Source organism: Syngnathus acus, chromosome 10 (genome assembly GCF_901709675.1).
Source record: "Syngnathus acus chromosome 10, fSynAcu1.2, whole genome shotgun sequence".
NCBI lineage: Eukaryota > Metazoa > Chordata > Actinopteri > Syngnathiformes > Syngnathidae > Syngnathus > Syngnathus acus.
In genome coordinates, this window is record NC_051095.1 from 20,450,991 (window position 1) to 20,478,033 (window position 27,043).

General features: G+C 39.6%; 1 protein-coding gene across 3 annotated transcripts in view; it reads right to left on the reverse strand.

Annotated features, from left to right (window-relative positions):
• Window positions 1–27,043, reverse strand: part of aff2 (AF4/FMR2 family, member 2) — a 121,118-nt gene that overhangs the window by 53,068 nt on the left and 41,007 nt on the right. For all 3 annotated transcript variants that reach the window (XM_037261003.1, XM_037261002.1, XM_037261001.1), the window contains exons 2-4: window positions 26,125–26,245; window positions 20,272–20,917; window positions 18,870–19,258 (exon numbers count right to left, since the gene is read on the reverse strand). In XM_037261003.1, coding sequence (XP_037116898.1) covers window positions 18,870–19,258; window positions 20,272–20,917; window positions 26,125–26,245 — 1,156 coding nt within the window. The remainder of the gene's footprint in view (window positions 1–18,869; window positions 19,259–20,271; window positions 20,918–26,124; window positions 26,246–27,043) is intronic.

The window sequence follows — 27,043 nt, forward strand, 5'->3', positions numbered from 1 at the left end:
ATCAAGAGAGAGAACACTGTCAACGGTGGGAGAGGTCAAAGTGTGACACACAGACAAACTTGCCACAATGTCATGGAAACAAAAAGGGTGCCGTCAAAGTGAGACTGTCAGTCATACAGTTGGTGCTATTGAAGCTTTTGAAGACTGGGGTCCGCCGGGTTTGGAAAATCTTCAAGGATATTTTTTGTTCACAGACTATTTGTTTATTCAGTTTCATGTGCTCCTGTTATCATCCATATTTCAGCTGTTTACAGAGCTGCACTGACCGCCATCACTGGGATTACCAGCATGTGAGATAGATCAAAAGCTTGACTCATGGTGTGTATGTGTGTGTGTGTGTCTTTGTAGCTGTATGTGTATGCATTCATGTGTGTGAGCAAGCAAGTGAGCATGTTTGTGTTATCTGAGGATGTCTGCATGAACTGGTGTGTCTAAAATCCTGCAGACTGTCATATTCTCTAAAACAGTCATTTTTAAATGTCTGGTACCAAATAATTTTCATTTTTATTATCATTTGGCCCATTTTCACAAAATTCTAGGAGACTTGTGGAATTTCAACAATGCAAACATTCCACCATTCCATAGAATTCAAGTAAATGACAGGTTCAAACTCCCTCTTCTTTCCCATTCCAATTTCAAACAATGTCCAAAACTAATTGAATACTGTAAATTAGACAATTTTCTTCTGGTTATATGGGGATGGCTAATAACTGTAGGCAGGGGAGTCCAAACTCCTGTCTCCCTAGCCACGTCATCCAGCTTTTCCGGGGGAATCCCAAGATTTTCCCAGTCCAGCAAGGAGTCTCTCCAACATGTCCTGGGTCTCCTCCTGGTGGGACATACCTTACAAGGACTGGTACTAGAGCTCAGGCTATGTGTGGAGGTGAGTCCGACCATATTTATTTGGAACTTTTCAACCTCGCATACCAGCTTGGGCTCCTTCCCTGCCAGAGAGGTGATATTCCACATCCCTACAGGCAGCTTCTGTAGGCGAGGATCAGACTGCCAAGCTCCCTGCCTCGAGCCACCACCCAGTGACCATTTTGGCCCCTCTCACACGTGGCGAGCCCATGGGCTGGTCACCAAGAGCCATCAAGCCCATACCTCCAGGTGCTTTGTATGGTTCCTCACCTAGGACCTGTTTGCCATGGTCAACCCTGCTAGGCGCATAATGCCGCAGGCAACTTAGCTCCTTGGATCAGTGTCACAGAAAAACACCACCACAAAACGGTGATGGCTCATGGAGGTCATGCACATGTAAGTGTTTTTTTTTTTTTTTATTACCACTGCAGTTTACAGTTAACCACTTCCATGAATCATTTAGCATTTCATTTCAACCAGGTTTATACATTCATCACTCACGTTATGGCAAGGCTATGAATGATTCGTGGCTGAATGTGACATATCCACAACCACACAGACACTGACATCCACTGAATGAATTCTACTTTCTCACAGTACTGTGCATCAAATTTCTCCCCTCCTTTCTCCTTTCATTTCATTTGTTTCTCTGTTACCTACTTCCTGCCACCCCACACATTTATTTAGCTTTCTCTCTCCCTCCATTCTCTCTTGTCCTTCATCTTGCTTTTCCCTTTCCAAGCTGCAAAGAGGCAGATAAGCGGTTGAGGTACCATCCAATTAAATGTAGACATTGAAACATTGCTTCAAATAAGTCTGTCATTTTAGCCCTGTACTGATTGGAATTGATCTACTATATGCAAGCACTAGAGTGTAGGCAAAGTATTGTGTGTATGCGTGAGCGCTAATGTGTAAGTGTGCGCTAAAAAAAAGAGTTCATTTTAAGTTCAGAGTGAGTTCCATGTGTGGTTATTTTAGTGCGTTGGTATAATACAGCTCTTTTTCTATCATTCAAACCTCCAGCTGTACTATAGTGTTCAGATATACCTTTTGCTTATTTTGACATTTAAGATCAATAAATCAAAACATTTGGCAACAGTTGACTTTCTTTCTTCATTCTTTATAACTTTAGATGTTCAAAACACAATGCTAGTCTGTTTCACAACTGTTTAGGGGCCCAAACTGTTAAAAATGGCTTGTTCTCTTTGGTGATGTAATGTAATTGACTCAACAAACATTTTTTGTTTTCCTGAAAAGTGATGGGTTCGGGTATGAGAGGGTTCCACCTGGCAGTAGCCATAGGATTTAATATGTGCACATCAGGTACTTGTCCTTTATCGGAATCATCTTGTCAATTTGTTCAATTAGAAAAATCCTGAAAATCTGAAAAGGACTTTTAAAGGAAGCATTTTGCAGAAAATTGCCTTTTTCATTTCTTGCAAATATTTCTCTCTCTGGAGAGAAATTATACAAGCAAGTAAATCTTTTGTTAGGTAACTAATTCAAAAAATATCAAACTGAAAAACAAGTGTACTTTGACAGTTCGCTATTTAACGTACTACTAAAGCGCACTCAATGCTGTCTCTGTGGCCACTTCTGCGCGCCTCACAGTTCGGACTCGCTTCAATATATAACAAGTGGCCTCCACGTAGTGCTGCCCTTAGTCGTCATGGCGACAAAAGACATGCTCGCCATTGGCCCCACATCACAGTGGGCAGGTTGATCTGTGGGTCATTTGCATGAGGCAGGCCTGACCATTAGAACAGGCTAATCTGAGTAAAAAAAGAGGGTGACAAATGCTTTTTAATTATTGATTCTTGGGGTATTTTAACAAATGCATGTCATACACATTATTAGGATGCTAAAACTGGTTTTATTTAGTTTCAAATAGGAAATATTATTTGTGTCCTTTAAAGTGTGATTTTAATTATTCAATCGGAAAGCGGTCTCATGAATTCTTGATCATATCCTCAACGTTAGTTGGCTGTTAAATGCATATGAGCGAAGAAGCGAGGAGGACAAAGTGGAGAGAAGATGTGATCAATGCCATTGGACCATATAATTGCACCAAGATTGGACTGAGGTTGAATACATTAATTAGCCTTGTTTTGTGGTGAATAACAGCCCAGAACAAGTTAACTACACCATATAATTCCGTCTGTTTAAATGTGACCCCAACAAACGTACATTTATCGCGTTGGAAGTTATTTTGCTTTGCTTACCACTCCACTCAGAGTGAAACATTTGTATTATGGATCAGAATCAGAAAAAGAAAACGAATGAAAGAGCCTGTTCTACTTTCCATTATAATTGCCCTCAAACTGCTGCTGTTGTGTTTTTGTCTGCAGCTAAAAAAAGATAACAAAAATAATTCATTCAAATAGTCACTCTGTACAAGTTTCCTGCTATGTATTTTTGTACCTGCTGACTGCTGCTATAGCACCTGAAATTTTCCTTTGTGTATCCTGGCTTTCGGTTGCATTTCCCCAAAAGTGCTTCTTAGGTAATTCAAGATGGCAAATTGTCCATTGCTTTAAGTGGAAAAAACAAGTGCTGACACTTGTCAGAAATGTAGCTTATTTGCCACCACACAGGGAATGAGTACTGACTTAGAAATTACTCTGTGGCATGCTTAGGCGTACTAGTAACCATCCAAAGCTGTTGTAGCACAGAGCTTCCCTTGACCACCGACTGAGCACAATTTTTGACGTGAGTATGGTGATGAACCCTTTTTGCGACCCGCTCTGTGGTTCAGTTGTCTCTGCGTTTGATTCCCAGTTTTGCTATTAATGAGGTGCAAAATCGACATTTTGACCCACACACTGTGATGTGAAACCGCTTATTTCAAGCAGTGCTTTATAAGGGCTGTCCACAAAGCCCACTGGACTTCAGTTCAATTACGGTCGTTGTCTTAAAAGATTCATGTCAGCTGTACCTCAGAAATGATGCGAAGGAACATGGCAGTGATGTGAAGTGAAAAATATCAATGCTGCCTTTATTGAACTTCAGCTCAAATTTCATCACATAACGACCAAACAAAACCCTTAAGTCATTCAAAACCTAGTCAAGTACGGACATCCCTTTCAATTCAATAACACGAGCATGAACGTTTTCTGAAGTTTCACAAAGGTGCCTCTATTTTTGGTTGGCATAAAAAAGAAAAGCAGTATAAAGGACACATGCAGAAAGCACTCCGATGGCATTGAAATTGAGAGCAGTGAATAGGCAATGACTGACAGATTTGTGTTTGTGTGTGCACAGCAACATTCAAGCTGAGTATATATGATTTACTCTGTTGGCAGGAAAACACTACGTATTTTTTTTGTTCTGTTGGCAGAACTTGCGTTCGTGTGTGGTCTCTCTGTGTGTGGTTCTCAGCATGATGCCTTTTTACCAACTAAATAAGTGCTTCTTGAAAGGGGGACAGCGGGTGGGTGATGAAGGGTCGTCAGCAATACAACAGGACACCGGTTAGTGTTTGTTTATTCACTCACATTCATCAACTCTGACTTCAAATAGTTCTCACTGCAACACAGGGTGCATTTCAATCAATTATTAGAAAATAATTTATTCACCATGGACTTAACATATGTGTGTGTATGCATACGTGTGTGCGTGTAACAGTAGCCAAGTGCAGTTGTATAGATGAGGTAAGGATCAGTGGTTATTTCTTTTTGAAGAAATTCTCAAACAAGGATCACATATTTCATTTGTAGGTTTGGATATGACTTATTGTACATGTGCGATTATAATCAATTTAGGCACACTGTTTTTTATACAACCTGATCAGGAGTAGAAGACTTGCATAATGTTTCCAGATAATATGAAATTATCCCCCCCTTTTTGTTTTTAAAGAAAACAGAAACTTAAGGGGCTTTTCTTACGTGATTTCCAATGCCCCATTATGTATGTAGATAGATTTTCTGGACATATTGCATTCTAGTCTGCATCCTTACAATTGCAAGGTGCCCTTGAGCAAGGCATCGAAAGCCTCAGTCTCAACTCAAGGGCGGAGTCACAGTTGGATGTAACTCTTAAATTGATTTCCGCTGCCAAGTGAAACAAATCGGATACGTGCCACGGAAGCGTAACGAAAAACATAATACGGTATCATCAGTTATTCAGTCCTTTTTCAAATGTGGATAAAAATCCAATACTTATTGAATAGCTGCCGTGTGAGTGCAGCAAGAACAAATTGGCTATAATCATTCAATGAAAAACGGACGTTATCATTCATTAGAATCACTAACCCTTTTAACGTGAATCAAAAAACGTAGTCCTCCTTGATATTGCGTTACAGAAACAAAGTAAATTTGTTAGAACAAGCACTCAACATCTGTAGGTGTGCAAGCAGTAGTGTCAGATGTGCTAGCAAAGCACTCAGGCAGGACACTGGCAATAAGCTCAGAGCTGTGAGGACAGCGGGACTTCACATGTGCGCTGGGGGAGTGTTTAAATTGAAACCCAAAGCGCTAATGTTGTACTTTATACATAGACATTATCACAGGACCACAAAATGGGAATGAGCTCGTCACACATTCTCACATTTCTTTTCCGAATCTCTTGAACTGCTGGAGCAGTTTGTTTGTTCAATCTGCCATCATCTGCACCTCCCAAAATATCCAATGTGGCTTGTAAAAAGTACAAATGCTCCTAAATATTGTGGCTCGCTGCTATTTGAATGTAACATTACCTGAGGGCAATTGTTTTTATGGAAATGCTTTGGCGAGTAACATTGTAAAATACTGTACATATGATGGAAAACACAACAATAAGAAACACAACAATCACAATAGAATTGTGTATCTACCAATCTGTATCCAGGTTACGCAATTTATTGTATTGCTGGATTGTATTTTTCTTCATTCTTAAATTTTTTATTCTCTCCATTTTTCCACTGATCTTACCTTTCACTTCCTCTGTACATGCATTATGAATTCTACATCTGGGGATTTGAGGGTGTTAGGAGCTGAGGTGTAAACCACTAGTTGGTACTCAAAAGGAGAAAATAATCCAACACAAGTCTTTTTTTTCAATAGCAACTCTCCTCCCTCTTAATCGCCCCATTAGCTGCCTCAGCTTTTCTTTTATAATGTTAGCAAACGTTTTCCGCCTTCAATGTACACTTCAATTTTCTGAGAGTCCGGGGAGTGTTTATTTTAGAGTAAAAAAATGCTATTATGGAGACTGTATTAGAATTGAGTTGTAGGATGAAACAACTCGCATCCGTCATAAAAGTAAAGTACATTTACGAATGCGGACAAAAACACAACCTCCAGCCTATTATTAGATTTGCATCATCTTAAAAAAGCAGACATAAACCCATTTGTTAGGGATCGGAAGATTGTCTGGCATAGGTTTAAAGGCAGATGCCTTTCTTGACACAGTGTCGCCTGTGCCAGGGTGCACTAGCCAGGAATCAAACCCATACCATTTTCAGGATAGGCAGCAGCATGCACCATGGCACTATGATATGAAATGTAATTAGAAATAAGCATATATCTGAAATCACAAATTAGAATAGAAGCAATCTGCCTTTCCACCGATTTTGTTTATTTGTCACAAGAGTAAAACAATGGGGTGTTGCCTTGATTGTCATGCATTCCCTTCTCCCTTTTCTTTCTTCACTCCATCCTTCTCATCTTTCTCATCTCCCTTCTCTTAACTTCCCTCCTTCTCCCTCTCTCTCTCTTTTATATTCATAGGATTTTAAAATGTCTGTAATAGCCCTGCTAGATCAAAACACTCTTTCCCCCACTGTGTGTGTGTGTGTGTGTGTGTGTGTGTGTGTGTGTGTGTGTGTGTGTGTGCGTGTGCCTGCATGTGTGTGAGAAAGCTTTTTCTCTGTGTGTGTATTTCTATCCGTGTGTGTGTGTGTTTGCGCGTGTGTACGTGATTTGCATATCACAGCTATGCTCTGATTGGCAAACTGGCAATGCCGAGTCCAGCGGTGCGTAATTTTTAAGAGGCCCTACCACGTACACAAAGTCGGGAGCAGCCACTGGTCTGTATCAGAACCTAATGAATAATATGAGTGCGCTAGCAGCAGGGGTTCTCCATGAATTGTCCTGTAATGCCAAGCGCAATAAAGATTTTTATAACCATGTTTTTATGGGCACCAGACATAAGCTGTTATGAAATAGTCTGATATTTTACAAGCCGTTTGGTCTAGGTTTTATTGTCTCAAATGAAGTTGCCTTGTAATGTATCATATTTGACCAGTCAAGACTATCAAATGTGTTGCTTTACTACCTTCATATCCTGGGGAATTAATAATAATAGATGGAAAATGCGTAATCTCTTATAATATCAATCAGTTATCAGGAATTTGATGAACGCAGCACAGCTTTCAAAATATATCCTGAAGAATGCAATGCAAAATTGAGAATACTAATAATTAATTAATGTCAAAATACAATGGAGGGAATGGAGCAAAATGATGCAACAATGTAGAAACCCACACATTAGTAGGGGTGCTAACACGTGAGCTCTCACATCCTACATTTCAAACCCCACGTGGGACAGAATAGAAGCACACTTTCGATCCATCCACAGAACAAGAGGTTGGTGCAAAAAGTCTCGACAAAATACAAATTCAACTCTTCCACTTGGCCCAAAGACTGAGATTGGAGCAGGATCATGGATACAATCCTCCAGAATGGAATGGTAACTCACACACTGACCTTGTGTATTCTGGTGAAGGCTTCCTGACCCTCATCATCTACAAGGAAGTAGCCTTCTGACTTACAAAGAAGGGGACAAACAAAAATATTTAGCAACACAATGTGAAATATTCCATCTACCGTAGTTTTCGGACTATAAGATCACCAACTGATTCCCGAGCGCGGCACCGCTGCTGCTCACTGCTCCCCTCTCCCCCAGGGGATGGATTAAAATCACACGGGGATGGGTTAAATGCAGAGGACAAATTTCACCACACCCAGGTGTGTGTGTGACGATCATTGGGACTTTAACTTTAACTTTATAAGTCGCACCGGAGTATAAGTCGCACCAGCCATAAAATGCCCAAAAATGTGAAAAAAAACATATATAAGTCGCTCCGGAGTATAAGTCGCATTTTGGGGGGCAATTTATTCGACAAAATCCAACACCAAGAACAGACATGAACGAGCAACAACAGGCTAAACGATACGGTATGCTAACGTGACAAACACAAACGAGGAGCTGAGAACGGGCCTGACGTAACATTCAGTTATTTAAAAAAAACGATTACATAAATAACACGTTTATAAAACCATCTGTGTCACTCCAATTCATTAAATCCATCGATCGTCCTTTGTCAACAATGCCGTGTGCCGCGCCGCAGTTCAAATTATTCCACAGGCCCATACAACGATATATAAACTATATTTTAAATAACTATCACATAAACAACAATATTATCAAACCATTTGTGTCACTCCAAATCATTAAATCCATCGATCAAATTTCTCGTCTTTTATCGATCGTCCTTTGTCAACAATGCCGTGTGCCGCGCCGCAGTTCAAATTATTCCACAGGCCCATACAACGATATATAAACTATATTTTAAATAACTATCACATAAACAACAATATTATCAAACCATTTGTGTCACTCCAAATCATTAAATCCATCGATCAAATTTCTCGTCCTTTATGTCATCCTGGTGACAGAGGTCATGTCCAGAGGATATGGCGCTTTAAAGTGTTAATTACTTTATTTGATTTTTTCTCTCTATTTTTCATGTTTTGAATATGTTCAAGATAAAGATATCAAAGCATGTGAAGTGATCAACTATACTAAAAATAACATGTGAAGTGGTCAACTATACTTGTAAGTAAGTGATGTGTTAATGATCAAGTAAAAATTTGTGAAAAAAAACATATATAAGTCGCTCCTGAGTATAAGTCGCCCCCCCACCCAAACTATGAAAAAAAACGCGACTTATAGTCCGAAAATTACGGTAAATGCCCCACTTCATTGGGCTAAACAATCATATGGAGCACGTGAGTGCTTCCTCCAGCGCATCTCTCTGTCCAAGCATTCCATCAAGTATATGAAGGAGACTTGCAGTGAAAGTGCACGGAATTACTACTGTGACCCCTTAGACCACCATCACCGGGAGCGGCAGTGTGTCGAGTGCTCTGCCCTGCCTCTTCTTGAACCAATGACCTCCTATTCAGCAGTGTGATAACAGTCGCTTTATCTGACCAGCCTCTTGAGCGTGTCCAAACCAGAGGAAGTGAAATGGAGTTTTAGTTGGAATGGGAACTCCCTGTGGCTCAATAATACACACATTCAGACTGGCGGTGATGGTAAAAATCAATGCTGATCATTGCAGCTAATCCATTGCTGTAATGCTAATCCCCAGGGGTAAACAGAACAGTTAGTCATAGTGCACAGTATGCTAAACAGTTCATGAAACATCCATGTAAAGAGAAATAAAGTGAAGCACTTGTGACATGCTGCCTCCATTCATGCTGCTTGTGCATCTCTACAATACATGACAGAGTACTAACTGTTGTGTTTTACGGGAGCAGCAAGAGCTCTCCGGGTAATGTTGTATCAAACCAGAATAGGACGTGAGCTGTTTAAATTTGAATGGTACCACTTCAAAAACCCACTGAGGGGTCTATTCACTCAATTGCATTATTGTTTGTTTCAACACAAGTCCATTTTGGAGTGTACACTTTTTGAGGTATATTTTACCCTAGATTCCCCTAAAATCCAGATGATATGCAGCTGTGGTGCCTAAGTAAATGATAGAAGTGGCGCTATTATGAATCGTTTCACGTGTGCATGTACTTGTGTGCATGTCTTGGTTGTGACTTGACAGCCAGAGAGATATTATGCAAATGAGGCCAGCTGTTTGGTGCACTGGGAGACACTGCTGCATTGACAGAATACCATGTCCCCATGTTGCAATGCATCGCCTATTCAGTGAAGGCACCCCAAAATACTTTCATATTCATACCTAGGCTTCTCTATATTTCCAAGACTTGTTCCACTTGTATTGTTGCAGTAATGAACAGTAAAAGCTTCAGTTTAAGCTGTCCTCCTGACAGAGTATATCCCTGATCCATATGTTTAGTTTCTTGAGTAGTAGAAGTAGTAGCAGTTGTAGTAATAATAATAATAATAATAATAATACCATAATATCTCTGCAGTCATTGAAGCAGTTGGTATGTTTATCCAAAACATTATAAATGATATCTTTGTTATATACAAATCACAGTGAATTTAGCAAGCATTCAGTCTTGTGCAAAAGCACATATACCTGAAATGTAGGCCACACCAGGACTGTTATTGTGAACATGACATAAGTGCGAAAGAGTTTTGGACAGCATCATCATCATCATCGGTTTAAAGTCCGCTTTCCAGGCGCCGCTGGGTTGGACTGGGTTCTCGATATGGCTTTCTTCCACCGGGAACGGTCCATGGCCATCTCGTGGTTGATGCCGAGTGCCTTCATGTCGGCTGCCACGGTCGTCTGCCAGGTCTTTTTAGGTCGGCCACTGGGTCTTGTTCCCTCTACGTTATACGACATAGTAACTTTCTTCACCCAGTCGTTCTCATCCTTCCTCACTACATGTCCGTACCATCGCAGTCTGCCTCTCCTCACCACATCCACTATGGCCTCCACTCCCATCTTCTTTCTCAGCTCTGCACTGGTCTTTTCCTCCCTCATTGACACACCACACATCCATCTGATCATCCTCATTTCTGCTCTGTTTAGTTTGTCTTCGTGTTCAACACATTTTTAACTGATACGTAAAATTAATGACAAGAAATTATGAACCATAAAGGTTTTCTTCCAAACACTTACATGGGCTTAATTATTTAACCAAAAGCCACAAATTTACATTCTTAACAGCTACATAAATAGAGAGGTCGGTATATTGGTATGAGAGAGACACTGTCTCATCATTAATTTTATTTATATGGAAACTTGCATCAAAACACTTTTGTTATTGGATAATTAATGCCATCATAATTGATTGTATGATGTTTTGGGAGAGAAAGTGATAGTGCATTTATTTCCTGCCGCTAAGAACACCATCGCCACTTAAAAGGAATTATGACCTCAGTGGACAGGAAGAGATGCAGCCTCGCTGGTGAGGTTTTTAAGAGCGAGGTGAGTTTATCTGAGCTTTTCAAAGATAAGAGCGGCGGAGTGAATTAAAACAGTAAAGTTGTGGCCCACAGAACAGTCAGCTGGCAGATGATAAAACATTTTGTGGAGCTGCCGAGTGTGGATGATAACTCTCAGTAGACTGGCCTCTCTAAGTGACCTCTTTCACATTACACAAACTCATTTGATCTATCGCTAACATAAAAATATTGATCACTCTAGTGAGCAGACTGTTAGTGAGAGGAAGAAAAAACTAACATCTGCGATTTCATCATTGTGGCCACAAGCCATAGTAATCACTTTAATGAAGGAAGATAATCTTTGTCAGTAAATTAGAGCATGCTGATGAATTGTTGCCTCAACATGCTTGTAAAAAATATAGACAGTATTTTCCGGACTATATGTCGCTCCGGAGTAGAAGTCGCACCAGCCATAAAATGCATAATAAAGAAGAAAATGATTATATATGTCGCACCGGAGTATAAGTCACTTTTTGGGTGAAATTTATTTGATAAAATCCAACACCAAAGACAGGCACGTCATCTTGAAAGGCAATTTAAAATTAAAATAAAATAGAGGCAACAACAGGCTGAATATTTATACGGTATGCTAATGTTACATAAACACATAAACAAGGAACTAAGAACGTGCCTGATGTAACATATTAAGAGTTATTCAAATAACTATAGCATAAATAATATGCTAACAAGTTTATCAAACCATCTGTGTTACTCCAAATCATTAAATCCAATGAAATATTCATCCTCTGTGTCACTTATAAACAACTCCCCTAACCCCGGAAGTAGAAGATGCGGCGCTTCCTCTTCTACGTCGCTTATGTCAGACTCATCGTCAGTTGCAGTTCCAATTATTCCACAGGCCTAGAGCGCCCTCTTGCGGTTTGGTGTTTAATAATATGTGAAATGATATAATGTGTTAATAATTTCACACATAAGTCGCTTCTGAGTATAAGTCGCACCCCCAGCCAATCTATGAAAAAAACTGTGGCTTATAGTCCGGAAAATACTGCATATCTTTTTTTATGATGACAGTTCTAAAAAACATTGATTATGTCACTTGAATAAGAGCTGATTTGAATCACAGACTGGATCTGAAGATCTGGTTTACATAGAGAGTAGCACATAAATATTGAACCTAAAGTTGCCTTAGTTACTTTAATGTCAATAAATACACCCATATTGTGATTACAATGTCTACATACATTTCTGAAAGGATATTTCCTTTAATAATCCTGCTAGCCGTTGCTTTGACATCATCAGCATGTCCCTACGACATTTTCCCCTTAATGTTATTCTTTCAAAAACGTGAAATGTAATAATGACTTCACACCCCAAGATTATATCTTGACTTTCACTCTTTCAACAGCAATCAATAGGTCAGCCTTTTCAGTTGAGAATTAAATTACTTGCCACCCAAAAAAAAAAAAAAAACTGCAAAAATAAAGAAATAAGAAGACTAGCCTTTGACTGGATGTCCTCTTCAACGTACATGTCCTGATTTGCTAACTTAATTGTTTCTCTGCACTCATGCATGGCCTCTATTTGTTAAAAATATTATCAAATTACTATATTGTTGTCTATCATCTTCGTGTGTGTGTGTGTGTGTGTGCGTGCGTGCGTGCGTGTGTGTGCGTGCATGCGTGGGTGTGTGATATTAGGCCAAAACACTGAATCGAAAGAATGATTCTGCCCAAAGGTGTGTTTTGGAAATAGCAAGTAAAATGTAAAGAAGCAAAGTCATTTACATGATGGAAATTTAACCAAGCTTTTAATACTCATGTCGGTTTTTATCATAGTCCATTTTCTTTTACAAGACTAACGTGTCATATTAAGTTTATTTTTTGAAGCAAAAAGGCATAAATAGAAGCTGAGTCTGAGCAGAATATATTTTGTTGCTGTGGCCTTCCTGATTACTGACTAGAGGTCCAAGTCTATCCTGCTTCTTATTTACCGCTACATTAGTGGCGAGGCGCCGTATGTGCTTTTACACATGACCGACAGAAATGCCACAGCGGGTCTTCAAATCAGTGTGAAATTACATCAGCCCCATTCTTTGAACTACTTTGAAATGAAAGCTGTCACAGCACTGCTGGAAATGTCACCTGTCAGATCAGAGTTTACCTTCTTGCCACCTCACTCACATGCCTAAACATGCTTGAGTGTTGTTTACGTGTGTATTTCAGACAAACGTCAGTAACAGAGCAGTGACCTCACATTAAGTGTTTCAATGAAGCATCAATGTTCTTGACAGCCTCTTTCATCTCCCCTGAGCGATATCGCCTTTCTTTGCTAATTTGAAATTAATGATCAGAAGGATTTTTTGGAAAGTCTTCTTACACAATGCTGTATGAAGGTCTCAGTTTCTTACAGGCATCACATTACCGGGGCCAACAAGGAGTTTGGTTTATTTTCTCACTATCTTTTCTCCCATCTTAGATCAAAAACCGGATATGAATTTTTTTTTGTAAAACTAATTTTTTTTGCAAGAAACTTCATAGTTAGTAGGGGTGTAACGATTCATCGATACACATCGATTAATCGATATAATGCTCTACGATTTGTTGGCATCGATGCTAAACGTAAACATCGATCTATATCGCCCGTTTTTTACCTCGGACATTAGACGCGACTTTATTTTGAAATCCAGTTCATTGTTGCTTGCTTCCTCTTTCCGGGAGCAGTGCGCGGTGTGTTGTGTTGTGAGCAGAGCAGGCACGTGAAAGGGGAGCCGACAACTACGCGGCTCCTGGGCTGGTGCTATGGCTAGTGTCCAAGAAGACGAGGAAATTATAGGAATTTGATAAAGTTCAGTGTTAAAATAAGCACTTTGTATACTACAATACTCTTGTAATTTCCTAAATAAAGAGTTTGCAGTACCTTGTTGATTTTGCGTATGAATTGGTATAAATCAGGATATTGTTCTATATCGATCGTAGAGCACTATATCGTGATGTATCGTGAATGAATCACAGCAGGCTTTAAGATATCGGCAAATATCGTATCGTGATTCTTTGTATCAATATGATATCGTATCGTGACAAAACCCGCGATTTACACCCCTAATAGTTAGGGTTTACTTTGGAGGGCCGTTATAACTGTGAACCCAAATGAATACATGATCACTTCATATTACATATTCACAAAAGACTGATGACTAACTAGTTTAAACGTCAGAGGCCAGTAAAGAGGCCATTTATTTTAAAAGGGGGGTTGGTAACCAAAAATGTTTGCAATATCTTAGCATTCTCAAAACGTGAAGACAATTTGCACATTTGGTATTTCAGCAAGAAACATCAAGAAACTTGCTTTTGTGGGCTGCATAAAATGGTGTTTGTATGTGTGTGGTGGTGCTGGTGGGATGGGAGAAAAGAACAGCTCTGCGTCATTATTTAAATTCCCTAGTCTTGGGAATTTTTTTATTATTTGTGCTACCCTAACCAAGCCTTAACCAAGGTTACGCCTTGCAATTGAAAGTTTTACGTTACACGTAAATGTCAATATTTTCCTTGTGTCTTTACCAAGTTTACATTTAGTCAACACATACATAGCCCTAACAGACATGGTACAGTGGTAATCTTTGGCAAAAAAAAAAAAAAAGGAATTGACTGTATACTTCCCAACTTCTCAAAGCATTTTTAGATCTTTCAGCTCATTGATTCCATTTAACAACCGTTTCTTCATGCTTTGTTTGCTCCCCGCTCCCATCAGCCTCGCACGGAAGACAGTGGTAGGAGCTAGCCATGGAGCAATTAAATCCAGATATTTCCCTCAGGAGATGGTGGAAACCAAATCAGCTCTTATATCCACCAGGCGGATGCAGAATTGACTAACATGAACATTATGTTGCTTTGTGCCTTCTGAAGGAACAGGTACCCTTCTGTGTGCTTACACATTTGCTTTAAATACAAAAGAAAATAGAAAAGCTGCTATTTCCACCCTGTACTACAAAATTGCATGCAGTATTTGTGTTCCCTAGTCACGTATTTCCCGGACTATAAACTGTTACTTTTTGCACAAGCTTTGAACCCTGCGGTTTATAGTCCAGCACGGCTTATCTGTGCATTTTCACAATTTTTAGGATATTGTAAGATTTGTACATATACTCTTATATGTGGAAATTAAACATTTAAACACCTGCAGCTTATTGTCCAGAGCATCTTATATAGGAACAAAACAGGATTTCCCCCTAATTTTAGCTGGTGCGGCTTATATTCAGGTGCGGCTTATAGTCCAGAAAATACGGTATAAAGAGCTGAGAGTAAAAGAATGAGAGTCACAGCATTGTTTACTGCCTAATTCCTATCTTGAAAAGATATGACTATATCTGACCTGTAAATAAGGCCAAATCATTTCTGATTATTGATATATGGAGATTGTGACAAAGTCATCACAATGTCCACCTGTTTTGATTACACTGACAATTTCCTTTCTGGTACAGTATTTACATTAATACTATTTAATCTTTTGCCAATATGTACATAAAATAGTGTGAATGAATTAATACTGTACTATCAAAATTATAGCCATGTTCAGATTCAAACTAAGCAGCAGTTCATGTTGCTGACCAAATGTGCGTGCAAGGGTGTGCGTTTGTGCATTGTACGTGTGTGTCTGGGAGTAGGTCTAAGTCTACTGTAACCATGTGAGGAAAGGATCAATAATGTTATCAGTCCACTCTCTCTTATGTGCACATATGCACGCAGAGATACGCACGCACACACACCCGAGGGAATAAAAGGCACACATCGATATTTCTATAGTGCCAACAGAAAGCTGCCACAGCAGTTTAAAGGCTTACATGCACGCACACGCACACATGTACTGAGCTGCTTGACCATTGGTTATCTTAAACTATTTCATGGCACCTGAAGTAATTTGGAAACTGTTAATGTAAAATCAATGATGGTGATTTACTGGTCGGTTCTTGTAGTCCTTAGGGGTTATTTTGTTGGTTTTATACTCATGACATTGGTGCAGGTGTTTACGGTTTAAGCCAATTTTGACATTGCCGATGTCTGACACTGGACTTAATTGTTTTCCCTTGAGACGGATGTTTGCATTATGTGTGTACATGAAGGGAGAAACAGATGTTTGAAATATCTGTCAGCATGAATAGACAAAAGGCTCCTTAAAATGTAAATGGGAATGGACAGACGTAAGGTTTACGTCATGTGTAGATTATAGGTGACAGGAAGTCACACTATGGCAAATTCAACCACACAATAAGAAACCTTTTTGACCATTACACTGTGTTGTGTAGTTATAGCGATAGAATGGCTCAGTGGTCATCTCCCAATCAACAGGTTCTGGTTCTAATCCTGAGCTAAACGGTCCTTGAGCAAGATAGTGAACCCCCACTGATACACCATCAGTAGCTGAATGAGGAGAGTGTTAAAAGCGCTTTGAGTGCCTTGAAGGAAGGAAAGTGTTACACAAGTGAAAGCCTGTTTATAGCATGCTGTTATACTTGGCATTCTTCTGCTTATTCTGGCCTTGCCGCGCATGACTGAAACGCACATAAAACATGTTGAAAGTCATCAATAGTGTAGTGATTCACTTTAATTGTCGCTCAATGACTTTGTGAATCAGAATGGTTGATCTTTCTCCTCGTGCCATGTGAATAATCAGTCTCAACGCGGACTCTATCTTTCTCGCAGTCAGCTGAAATGCGCTCCAGTCTCTGAATATATATAAATAACAATATAAAATTTTGTTTAAAAGAAATTTCAATTAAAAAAAGAAATTACCAACCACTCTCCAGGAGATTTTCTGTCTGGACAAGGGGAAAACAACGAAAACTACAAATCATAAGCTTCTGGGTTTTTGATTAAATTGTTGCTATGGCTATAGTTTGCCTCCTCAAACCTTTTTTATTCTTTTGGTAGAGAGAAATTTAAACAGCTTCAGTTTTAACAGCACACACTGAGGTAGGTGAAAAACTGTAAAAGAAGCATGTTGTGTTCGATTGGTTTCAGTTGCTGCCGTTATACTCCACTGTAATAAAGTCTTGAGGATAAAGTATATTTTAATTCCTCTGTCCCCCCACATCTGAGTGCCTTTCTCCTTCTCAGCGCCATATGCTCCAAGCTCCAACTCGGGCTCATTTGGAAAGCAACGCACACACACACCAGCTCCATCAAAGCAAGAGAACAGCTGCTCCATTCGATAGGGATGACTACTCTCCCGTCACATAGTACACACGCACGCATGCATGCATGCCACCGAGCTGGATGTTTCATGCTGTTTTGAAAAAGCAAGTGAGGGAGCTAAAGATGGAGGGTGGGCTGAAGTAAGAGCAGAGAGGGCAGATCGGAAAGAGTTTGATATGGTCCAATTTATTTGACAATACAATTGTGTCCAATTATATTTAATCTGTACCCGCCATGTCTAAGTACCAGAAGTACAACTCAATTTGGACAAGAACAAGAGCTGCATGGGTTGTGCGCTGTGAGAGTCAGTGGTGGACTTGAGCAAGGGGCTATAGCGAATACACCTCAGGTTGTTGTATGAAATTATTTGGTTTGGCCAAAATCAAATCAAGGAAATCATTGACAAGCAGCTAAACACCCTAAGTGGTCATCTAATAGGAGTTATGTTAAATATCTAGTATATATATATTTTTTTTATCAATGGTATACTGGATTTCACATTATTAAGATATATTTCAAGAATATATATTAAGAAATAAGACATTTCAGGTGTGATGTCATGCTGTGATCTTCAATCGGGGTGCTATGGAAAATGATTATATGTTCCATAGGCTAGTAATTATTGCTATTTAATAGATATTCCACTTAATTTGCACAAAAATGTTACATTTCTTGTTCACTTGACTTGACAAACAGAGGGAAAAAATGGCAGAGGGTAAAATAAATGTGTGTATCCACGTTTTGCTATTCACAAAAAAGAGTAAGAGTTTCACTCAGAGTAAATGGGTTTGTGAGTAAATTGGGACCGGATCATTCATCCATCCATTTTTTGCTGATGTTAGGCCTGAAAATTCCTCATGTAAAATTCGTGAAAATTGGTAAAGGTTGAGCAACACTAACACTCATCAATGGTAGTAAGCTCATCTGCAAACCTGCACCATTTCCTACCATCAGATAGACATCAAACACCCCTTGCAGGAGTGAGAATTACAGCGGAATCCAGAATTTGATAGTATCACAATATTGCAACAACAACATTGATAATATCACAACACAGTTACTAAGCAACACTCAAAATCTTGGAAAAAGGAGAGAAGGAACTGCTCTTCTAAAATACCAACTGAGGATATGTCCAATTATCAAAGCAAATGTTAATAAAATAAAACTTTTTTGGAAGATATTCACTGTTGACTAAATATGTGAGCGGTTATAGATTTGCATATTTTTTTTCTTCATTTGTTAGACAGCAACAATTCTAATATTTGATCATTGCTGGATAGTAGCAGACACAAACTGAATTCCTATTATGTCCCACCTCTAATACCTTGACCATTCATTAGTATTCAATGCACTACCAGTGATATAGAATCATAATAAAATAGAGACCATTGGTCATTTAGCCATTGATGACTTCTATGCCGCTAGCACGTGCCCATTTCCCAGTCTATGTCCGAAAATACGGTAAAGTACATCCATTCAGAATATTAGGCCTGAGTTTACCACGCTAAACCTGATCATCTTCAGCAGTGAAGAAAAAAGGATGGAAAATTGAAGACCTTCAAGCAAGTCCACCTGATTCTTGTTGAAGCCTTTAGCTGATGATGCACATTTCATTTAGAACCGTTGACTATCTATGTCATTGATCACTTTGGAGAAATGCATCTGCTAAATGTATCTTTGTACAACAAGTACGACAATAAAATGAAATGATTGTTGTTGCCTTACCTCCGCAGTGTGGCTCAGACTCAGTTTAGGCAGTTTATTCTTCATGTTGCCAGAGTTTCCCCCATATGTTTGACCACAGTTGAACCCCTCTGGGGCCACGGGAAGAGGTTTTAATTGAGGAGAGTCGATGGGCGCCTGGTCCTGGCCATCCATCGGGCGAACGTACGCTGTCGGTTTCTGCTGCACCGCAATCGGCTTCCCTGATAGGCCACCGAGTGGGAATGTAGATGTGGGAGTGGTTAGGCCAGGTACAGGTGCTGACAAAAGTGACGTGGAAGCCAGTGGGGAGGACGACGTCGAGAGGTGAGAGCTTGGTTCAGTTTCTAATGGGGAGCCAGACGATTTGCAATGACCAGCATCCATAGTCAAAGAGCGAAAATTTCCACCATCTATGTGTGTGTAAGAGAAGACAAAACAAAAAAATTACCGTCTGGATGATTTGGCTGTTATGTCTTGACTAAATTAATCTGACATCTAAAGCATCTTCCTGAAATTGAATAATTAATCATTAAACACACAAGTATTTAAGATGACAACGAAAGAGTAATTGCTTTTTTTCCCGTCCACTTATGAACAAACTGAAAACTAAAGGACACTTAGTGCTCTCCTGAGAGTTTAAATAGATGAAAAACCCAAGCCAAATGTTCAGTGGCACAAACTTTTTTGGGAAGTTTTGACTGCCACGGTTGCCGCTTACCCCTTGTTTCAGTCTTCAGGCTAAGCTGTGCCAATCAAACTGGTGTTGAAACTCAATACGGGGTTACGCCAATCTTCTCTTTGAACATCAAAGGAGGAATGTTTGGGAATACATATGTATTAAGATTTCCAAAAATTTCAAACTTTTCCAAATATTGTTAGCAGACCAAATATGAGCTGTACCCTGTACCCTGAACTTTATTGGTTGCCGCATAGTGAGAATGACGAGGCGTTTTTCCATTTATATGAGAAAGCATGTGCATTTACTGGGCTGTACTTTTGAACGTCATGCAACAACAGTTCATATTCGAGCCGCCCCCAAAACAGAGGTCATGACCCGCCGCTTGTGAAATGTTACATGTTGCAGCCCAAGCTTTCACAGTTCACTTGACCCCACTCCCATCCCTCCGCACGCCTGATGTGATAGAAAAGCAAAGGAGGCTGTGTGGTGTAGTGCTGTTTTGAGGTCATGAAAAAGTGGCATTAAGGTTCATGCAATTAATTGTGCAGCCAACAAGTCAACCAATTAAATGCTGCACTTTGATAGGTGCTAAGGAATGCATTGATTATTATGGTGACACATCACCTGTAATGTTGCTTAGTTGCGAGGTGGTTACTTCTTATTTTAGGAATTAGCTTGCTCAACATGTAGGCAGACATAGATTACTAGCAAACAACTTTTTGGGTGACCTACTGTCGGACATACCTGGAACAGGAAGCGTTTTAGTGGGATGTGAAGAATGCCGTCTTCCAGAGGAGGCGGAGGAAGAGGATGAAGATGACGAAGAAGGGCTTGAATCTCGTTTTAGACCTAATTCATCTTTCAGAGAGCTAAAAAGCTCATCATGCCTTGGGAGTTCCTGCTCTTCAAACATTGAGACTTTCCCCCTTCCATTTGCAGCTCCTGGAGCCTGACCTTGGCCTGTTGCCGGGGTGCTCTGCACATGGCCTCCCTTTGTCCACTCAGTGGAGCTCTTGGACTTTTTGGAATTGTGATGGGACAATGACTGCACACTTGATGACGCTGTCATTGTTGACGCAGTCGGTTGCATGGAATTTGAGGATGCCAGTGACGCACTTGCGATCCTTTTTTCTCCACCCCGCTCCACTCCTCCCCCCTCAGTTCCTGTGCCTCCATTCATGGTCTCACTGAATAGCTGGGACTCCATTGTAGCTCTCTCAGTCACTGAAGTGGTTGGTGGTTGCATGGTGTTGTTGTTGTTGGCACTGCTGCCTTTGGGGATACCCACTAAGTGGCTCTGGTTTGAATGGCTGGTTAACAGGTCTTTCATCTCTTCATAGGAGCCAAGCGTGTTCTGGACCCGACTCGCCAACGCATCACCTTTATTAGTCTGAAAGAGGAAAGGTAGAAGAGAGAAAAGTGACAGACAGGAGTATTAATTAACTTTCCATCTTTCTGTTTTATTTCTAAGCACTTGATGAAAAGCCCTCTTTACTCATTCGGAGAGGAACAGGAAGAGACGAATTGGTTGACCACTGATCAGGCACCAGGACAAGATGATTAATTAAACACATCCCATCCTTAAGAGGGTCCAGTCCAGGCTGGAGCAGTAAAACTAATGGAGCAGGAATCATTATTAGCCTGACCTCAGGTTCTCAAGCAATCATCGTGAGGAGGACAGTCTAGCTTCTACTGATTTATGATCCAAAAGCCCCTTCAGCTGTTACGTGCTCATGCTAAGATGTTCCCCGGAATAGTTAAGAGTCTTTGACAGGTTCTTTAATGATGAAACCACACCATTTCATCATCCGTCGTTTCAGCCCGAGATCCTTTCAGAAAGGCAAAGACGTAAAGCGCAGTAGTTGTTCCCTAATACTCTCGTGTCTTTTCGTGTTGCAAATATTACTGAATATATCCATGGTACCTGTTAATAATTTGATGAAGACAACAAATGCCAGATAACAAATAAACAGAAAAGTAGTTCAAAATGGAACAATGCTCTGTCAGTCTTTAGGTTGCTCAACAAGTTGAACCATACACTGTAACGTACGTGCAAAAAGAATTCACGAGAATTGCGCTTTTGTGTGTGTTTATCAATTTTATTTCTGTCAACAATCAAACAGTGTAATAATAGGCAATGATCCACTCAAAGATCTTATTGCTGAGCAGGGAATTCTGCAAGAGTGTGCTTTATGAAGTGTGCAGGCTTGAAGATTATGCCCACCATTGATTTGCTTCTACTGAATACAGTTTAATTAGTGGATGACAATTACTATTACTGCTACCCTTTCAGCGTCAGGGATGGTTTTGTTTATGCAAAAATTCATGGATCACCAAACCAACGGTTAACTACACATTGGTTATCTCGCAAAATATTTTGTGCATTACTTCATTTACTTTGTCAATTCATTGCCCAATAAACGACACAGCGAGATCAGACTTTCAAATAGCCAATTCTGTCCAACTCTTTAAATTTTTAACATCTCCAGTGCACCCTATGTCAGTTAAAGTGATGTATGGAGCAAATAAAAAGTAAATGTGTGAGTTTAAAATAAATCAATAAGCAAACGAGCCTAATAAATTGCTAACAACATTGCTTTACAGCTGATAGAAGACATCACATAGAGGAAGAATCTGAATGTAGTGTAGTGGTGGGTAACCCGAACCCTTTTGCAAAGCCAACATGCTAACCTCAACCTTGTCTTTATTATGTTTTGTGTAATTAGAAAAACATATTTTCTTGTTTGCTAAAACAGACAGGGATGAAGTCACTGAAGGCGGTCATTGCGCTTGCTGGTTATCAAGCGTGTTACTAACGGCTGCACGTGTACACATAAAAAGCAAGTTTCAAAATGAAAAAATTGTACATTTTATATTTTACTTACACTTTATAGTCACAGTCAGAGAGTGTAGGTCGGCTGGATTTGGGCCCTGGGCCGTATTTTGCCAAGCTCTGATGTTCTGATGATATATAGTGAATAACTCTAACTGTGAGCATGGGTAGAGTTTTCTTTCTTTGAATATTATCCCAGACGCACGCAGCCAGATACCAGCCAGTTGTGGGAATGAACACCGCCAACTTCTCGGCAAATGGAGGCAGCACATCTGATTCCTTTTAAATTCAGTACTGGAGAGGCACATGGTCTACATAGCAGAAAAATAAATGAATTTGCTGGGGTCCATACAGAAGCTCAACGTGAGCAACGTTTAGAAGGAACTGCGAGAAGAGCTCCACTTGCCAATGATGTAGTGTTGGCAGCTGTGAAGTAGGCACTTGGAGACGGCCTTCCATCCCCAAACGTGTGTCCGTGTGTAACCTGCTTTCAGCTAAAGTTTGGTGTACTTTCAGTCACCAAATTGTCAGGTAGGCCGGGGGCATATAAAAGTAAATGCCCAGCTTTACCATGACATCACATTGGTGACCACAGGTTTATAGGTTCCTTGTGATTGACTGGCGATAAGTAAAGGCTCTTGACCAAAGGTGGTAAGGCTCGACTTGCCCATGACCCCAACCCTGTACAGGAGAAGCGATAGAAAATGTTTTGCTATTGTTGGAATTCTATTTCAGCAGCCCACAATAACATGTCTAACTAAATCCTGAGGCATTTGTTTGTGTCCTTTATTTTACACTAAAAAAGCAGCATGAACATAACATTTTATCTATTGTTTATTACATTTTCACGAGTCACAATTTGTATTCAAATCATCTCAACAAATTATTTTTCATACACACACTTCCACTACACAAAACATTGTGCACTAAAGTCGGCTGTGAATATATTACCTTGTTCCTTCTCTATCTCCATCTTGTGAATAAAAATGTGGTGGCTGACGAGAATGTGAAAACATATTCACAAAGAAAATATGGAAAACAGAGACAGGGATTAATACCTGCATTTGTGTGTATGTGTGCTCTTGTATGTGTCTAATAGGCTTAGCGAGGGATTAGCTAATAGGTGACAGAGTCAAAGTAAATGAGAAAGTCAGACAGTGACAGACACCCAAATGATATGAAGGCAGAATAAATGAAGAAAAAAACAAAAATAATGATTGAGATGAAGGTTGTCTATAAATCCCTGGTGATAACAAAGAGATACAGATCTCAAAGAACTGAGCAAGCGTGGGCCGCACGATTGAGGAGGCCCTATGATTGTATGTATCTGTAAAGTGACGCCTTCAGTAAAAACTGAAATCTCAAGCAGGACAAATAAATCAACAGAGCCAAGGAACAAAGTATGCCAGAGCCATTTGTCATGAGTCATGGGAGTAGGAGCTGAGCTATAGCAAGGGCATGTACTGTATAGAGGAGGAAAGCAGGAATATGAATCAAATAAACATCAACCTCTGTGCATGGTCAAATCAGCTTTTTGGCCTGAAGGATTACAAAATGCCCCACCCATCATATTTTCTCCCAAATGGTCACAGCATATAGACCTGCACACCGCAAGAGATGCACCAAAAGCTCAGGTTTGATTTAACCTCTCAGGGAGAAAATGCGTATTGAATTTACAAATGTGTGTCTGATGCAGTGACTGAAAGTTGTTAATAACAGTTTATTTTTGTAATCAAACATTATGATCTAACAGAAACACAACAGTGTCACAAATTAACATTCTCTCAGGGGATGCTCACTGTCCTATACCTGAAATGTTAATTGAGGTTTTCTCAACATGTTTAAAAAAAATTCTCAGTGAGATACAGTTTTTAAGACCTCATTATAATCAGCCCCACAATGCGAAATAAATAGATCTGAGTCTAGGTGTCATGTTCAACGTAGACTCTGATTCATTCATCATTTGGTTATTTATTTATTCCTTGTTCATTGAACGTGGCACCTGGACTTATTCGTTCGTTCATTCATTCATTCATTCATTCATTCATTCATTCATTCATTCATTCATTCATTCATTCATTCATTCATTCATTCATTCAGTTAGTTTTGCAGGCTATTATTCCTTATATACCTTATATACTTATTATACCTTGAACGTGGCACACTGGATTTCCAATTAAATAAATAAGATGTGCTTTAAATGCTGACTTTCATCTTTAATTTGGGGGAATTTACAATACACCCAAATCAGGTATTGCTGTAGGAATTATAAGAGTCAGTCAACCTCAGGCCGCCTAGCTGCATGCTAGCATTGAATCTATCTGCAAGAAACAACGCACCTCAGTCACGAACATGGTGTTCCACAGTTAAAGTTAAAGTTAAGTTAAAGTCCCAATGATCGTCACACACACATCTGGGTGTGGTGAAATTTGTCCTCTGGATTTAACCCATCCCCATGTGATTTTGATCCATCCCCTGAGGGAGAGGGGAGCAGTGAGCAGCAGCGGTGCCGCGCTCGGGAATCATTTGGTGATCTAACCCCCCAATTCCAACCTTTAATGCGGAGTGCCAAGCAGGGAGGCAATGGGTCTCATTTTTATAGTCTTTGGTATGACCCGGCCAGGGTTTGAACCCACAACCTTCCAGTCTCAGGGCGGACACTCTACCACTAGGCCACTGAGCTGGTATCTATTTTGAGGCCCCTTGCTATTTTTATTGCATTTGCTGCCTCTAAGTTCCATCCTACATAAACATGGCCTTTCACTGCTCTGCGAATGACTGTCAGATCTGTCATGCTTTGCAAAAAGGATGCATTCTCCTTAAGACCACTCTTGTCTTTCCTAGAGGAAATCAAAGCCTGGGTATCACTCAATGTTCTAAATTTCAATGGGAAGAGAACAATAAGTATGTTTTTTGGTTATAATGACCCTTGTACATCCCACCCTGTTGACTGGCATCATATCGAAAGCCAACAGTCTCGAACTTGGGTTTTAAATTGAACAGTGATTGTAAATTGGACTGGCAGATCAGTGCCGTTGTTAAATCCAGCTTCTTGCATCTTAGGAAAATGGCTAAGGTGAAACCCTTCCTTTTTCAACAGCACTTAGAAACAGTAATCTAGCCCTACACACCTCCGCAGACCAGACGCTACTGAAAGTGCAGAGGACTAAGCGGAGCCTCAGAGGGGATTGAGCCTTTTATGTTGCCAGTCCTTCCCTCTGGAATGACCTCCCCTCAAATGTTAGGCAAGCCCCCTCTCTGTCCAGCTTTAAAGGCCCGTTTGAAGGCCCATTTTTATTATTTGGCTTTCGACTACTACATATTAATTAGTGGTTTAATTGACTGTTTTATTGTTTTACAGTTTACTGTCTTTGTGGTTGTCCAATTGTCATATGTAAAGTGCTTTGTTATAGCTCCAGCTGTTGTAAAATGCACTATATAAATAAAGTTATTTTGAATTGTATAAAAAATACTAAATGAAATGCAAATGCATGTAAATTTGCAACAGTCTTTTGATTTGATGTAATTTCTAAATATGGTTTAATTACTGAATGATTACAATCACAACAACTAACACATTTTCACCTAATCTCATTTTTATGCTTGAGATAAGTCCAATTCTGAAGAAGAATATTTCACTCTCGCACCACCCCTTGTTGAGAAACCCCATTAAATCTATCACAAACTGTGACACCTCTCTTGTATTTTATAATCTTATATTTTATTATCTTATAAATTCAGTACCGTCAGTCACTTTTACTTACTTTGTAAGGTTCACCAAACAGGTTGAATCCAGTCAAGAACAAATCTTCATCCTGTTGGACCTCCTGGGTCCTCCTCTCCCATTCTCTCCTTTTCAGGACACTGCGCTCCGACTCCAAATGGCTAAAGGGAAACCGAGAGAAAAACTCATTAATGTTGCCCACTGAGAACAATCCACTGGCAGACAATACTGTCTTTTTACGTCAGACATGTGGACAATATCAAGCATTAACAATGGCAAATAAAAGCATGATAGCTGATACACAATTCCCCAACCACCCATTTCTGACTTAAAAAAAAAAAGGAAAGAAAAACAATGGATCACTTAATTCCCAGAATGCAAGATGTATTAAATTAAAGATATGGCTGTATCATTGCTGGAAGTTGATTACAAGATGCAATCATGGGTAATTTACGAATGAAATAAAATTGCTTACATTAGAATTCTAATGAATATGAAACCTCAAAGAAAAACAAATTGTCATGCATGTAGTATTATTTGATTTATTTGGGTATAGAATAGAATATTATTTTCCACATCACTATGACATTGGAAAAAAATGACAGGAAATTGAGACTTTGATTTATACCACGAAATGGGTTAACTGTACATAGGTTGCTAATAATAATTGGACCTCTCATTATGAAAATTCAACTCTTGGAGTGTAACTTCCAACACATGCATGAGGTTTTGCATTAAAAAACGTCTCCAAATACAACTTGCAATTATTGCGCTTACTGAGAGAAGAACGTAATTTGATTTGGTCAGTCTAAATTCACATCTCTTTTAGAATCGATCATCCGATGGATTTTTTCCAATCAATTAACAGAATAAAGATATCAATGTATTTTTCTTTTTTAAGTACAGTACACTGCACACCTGAAGATTTTTCATTAATAAATTATTGATATTCTCTTGAA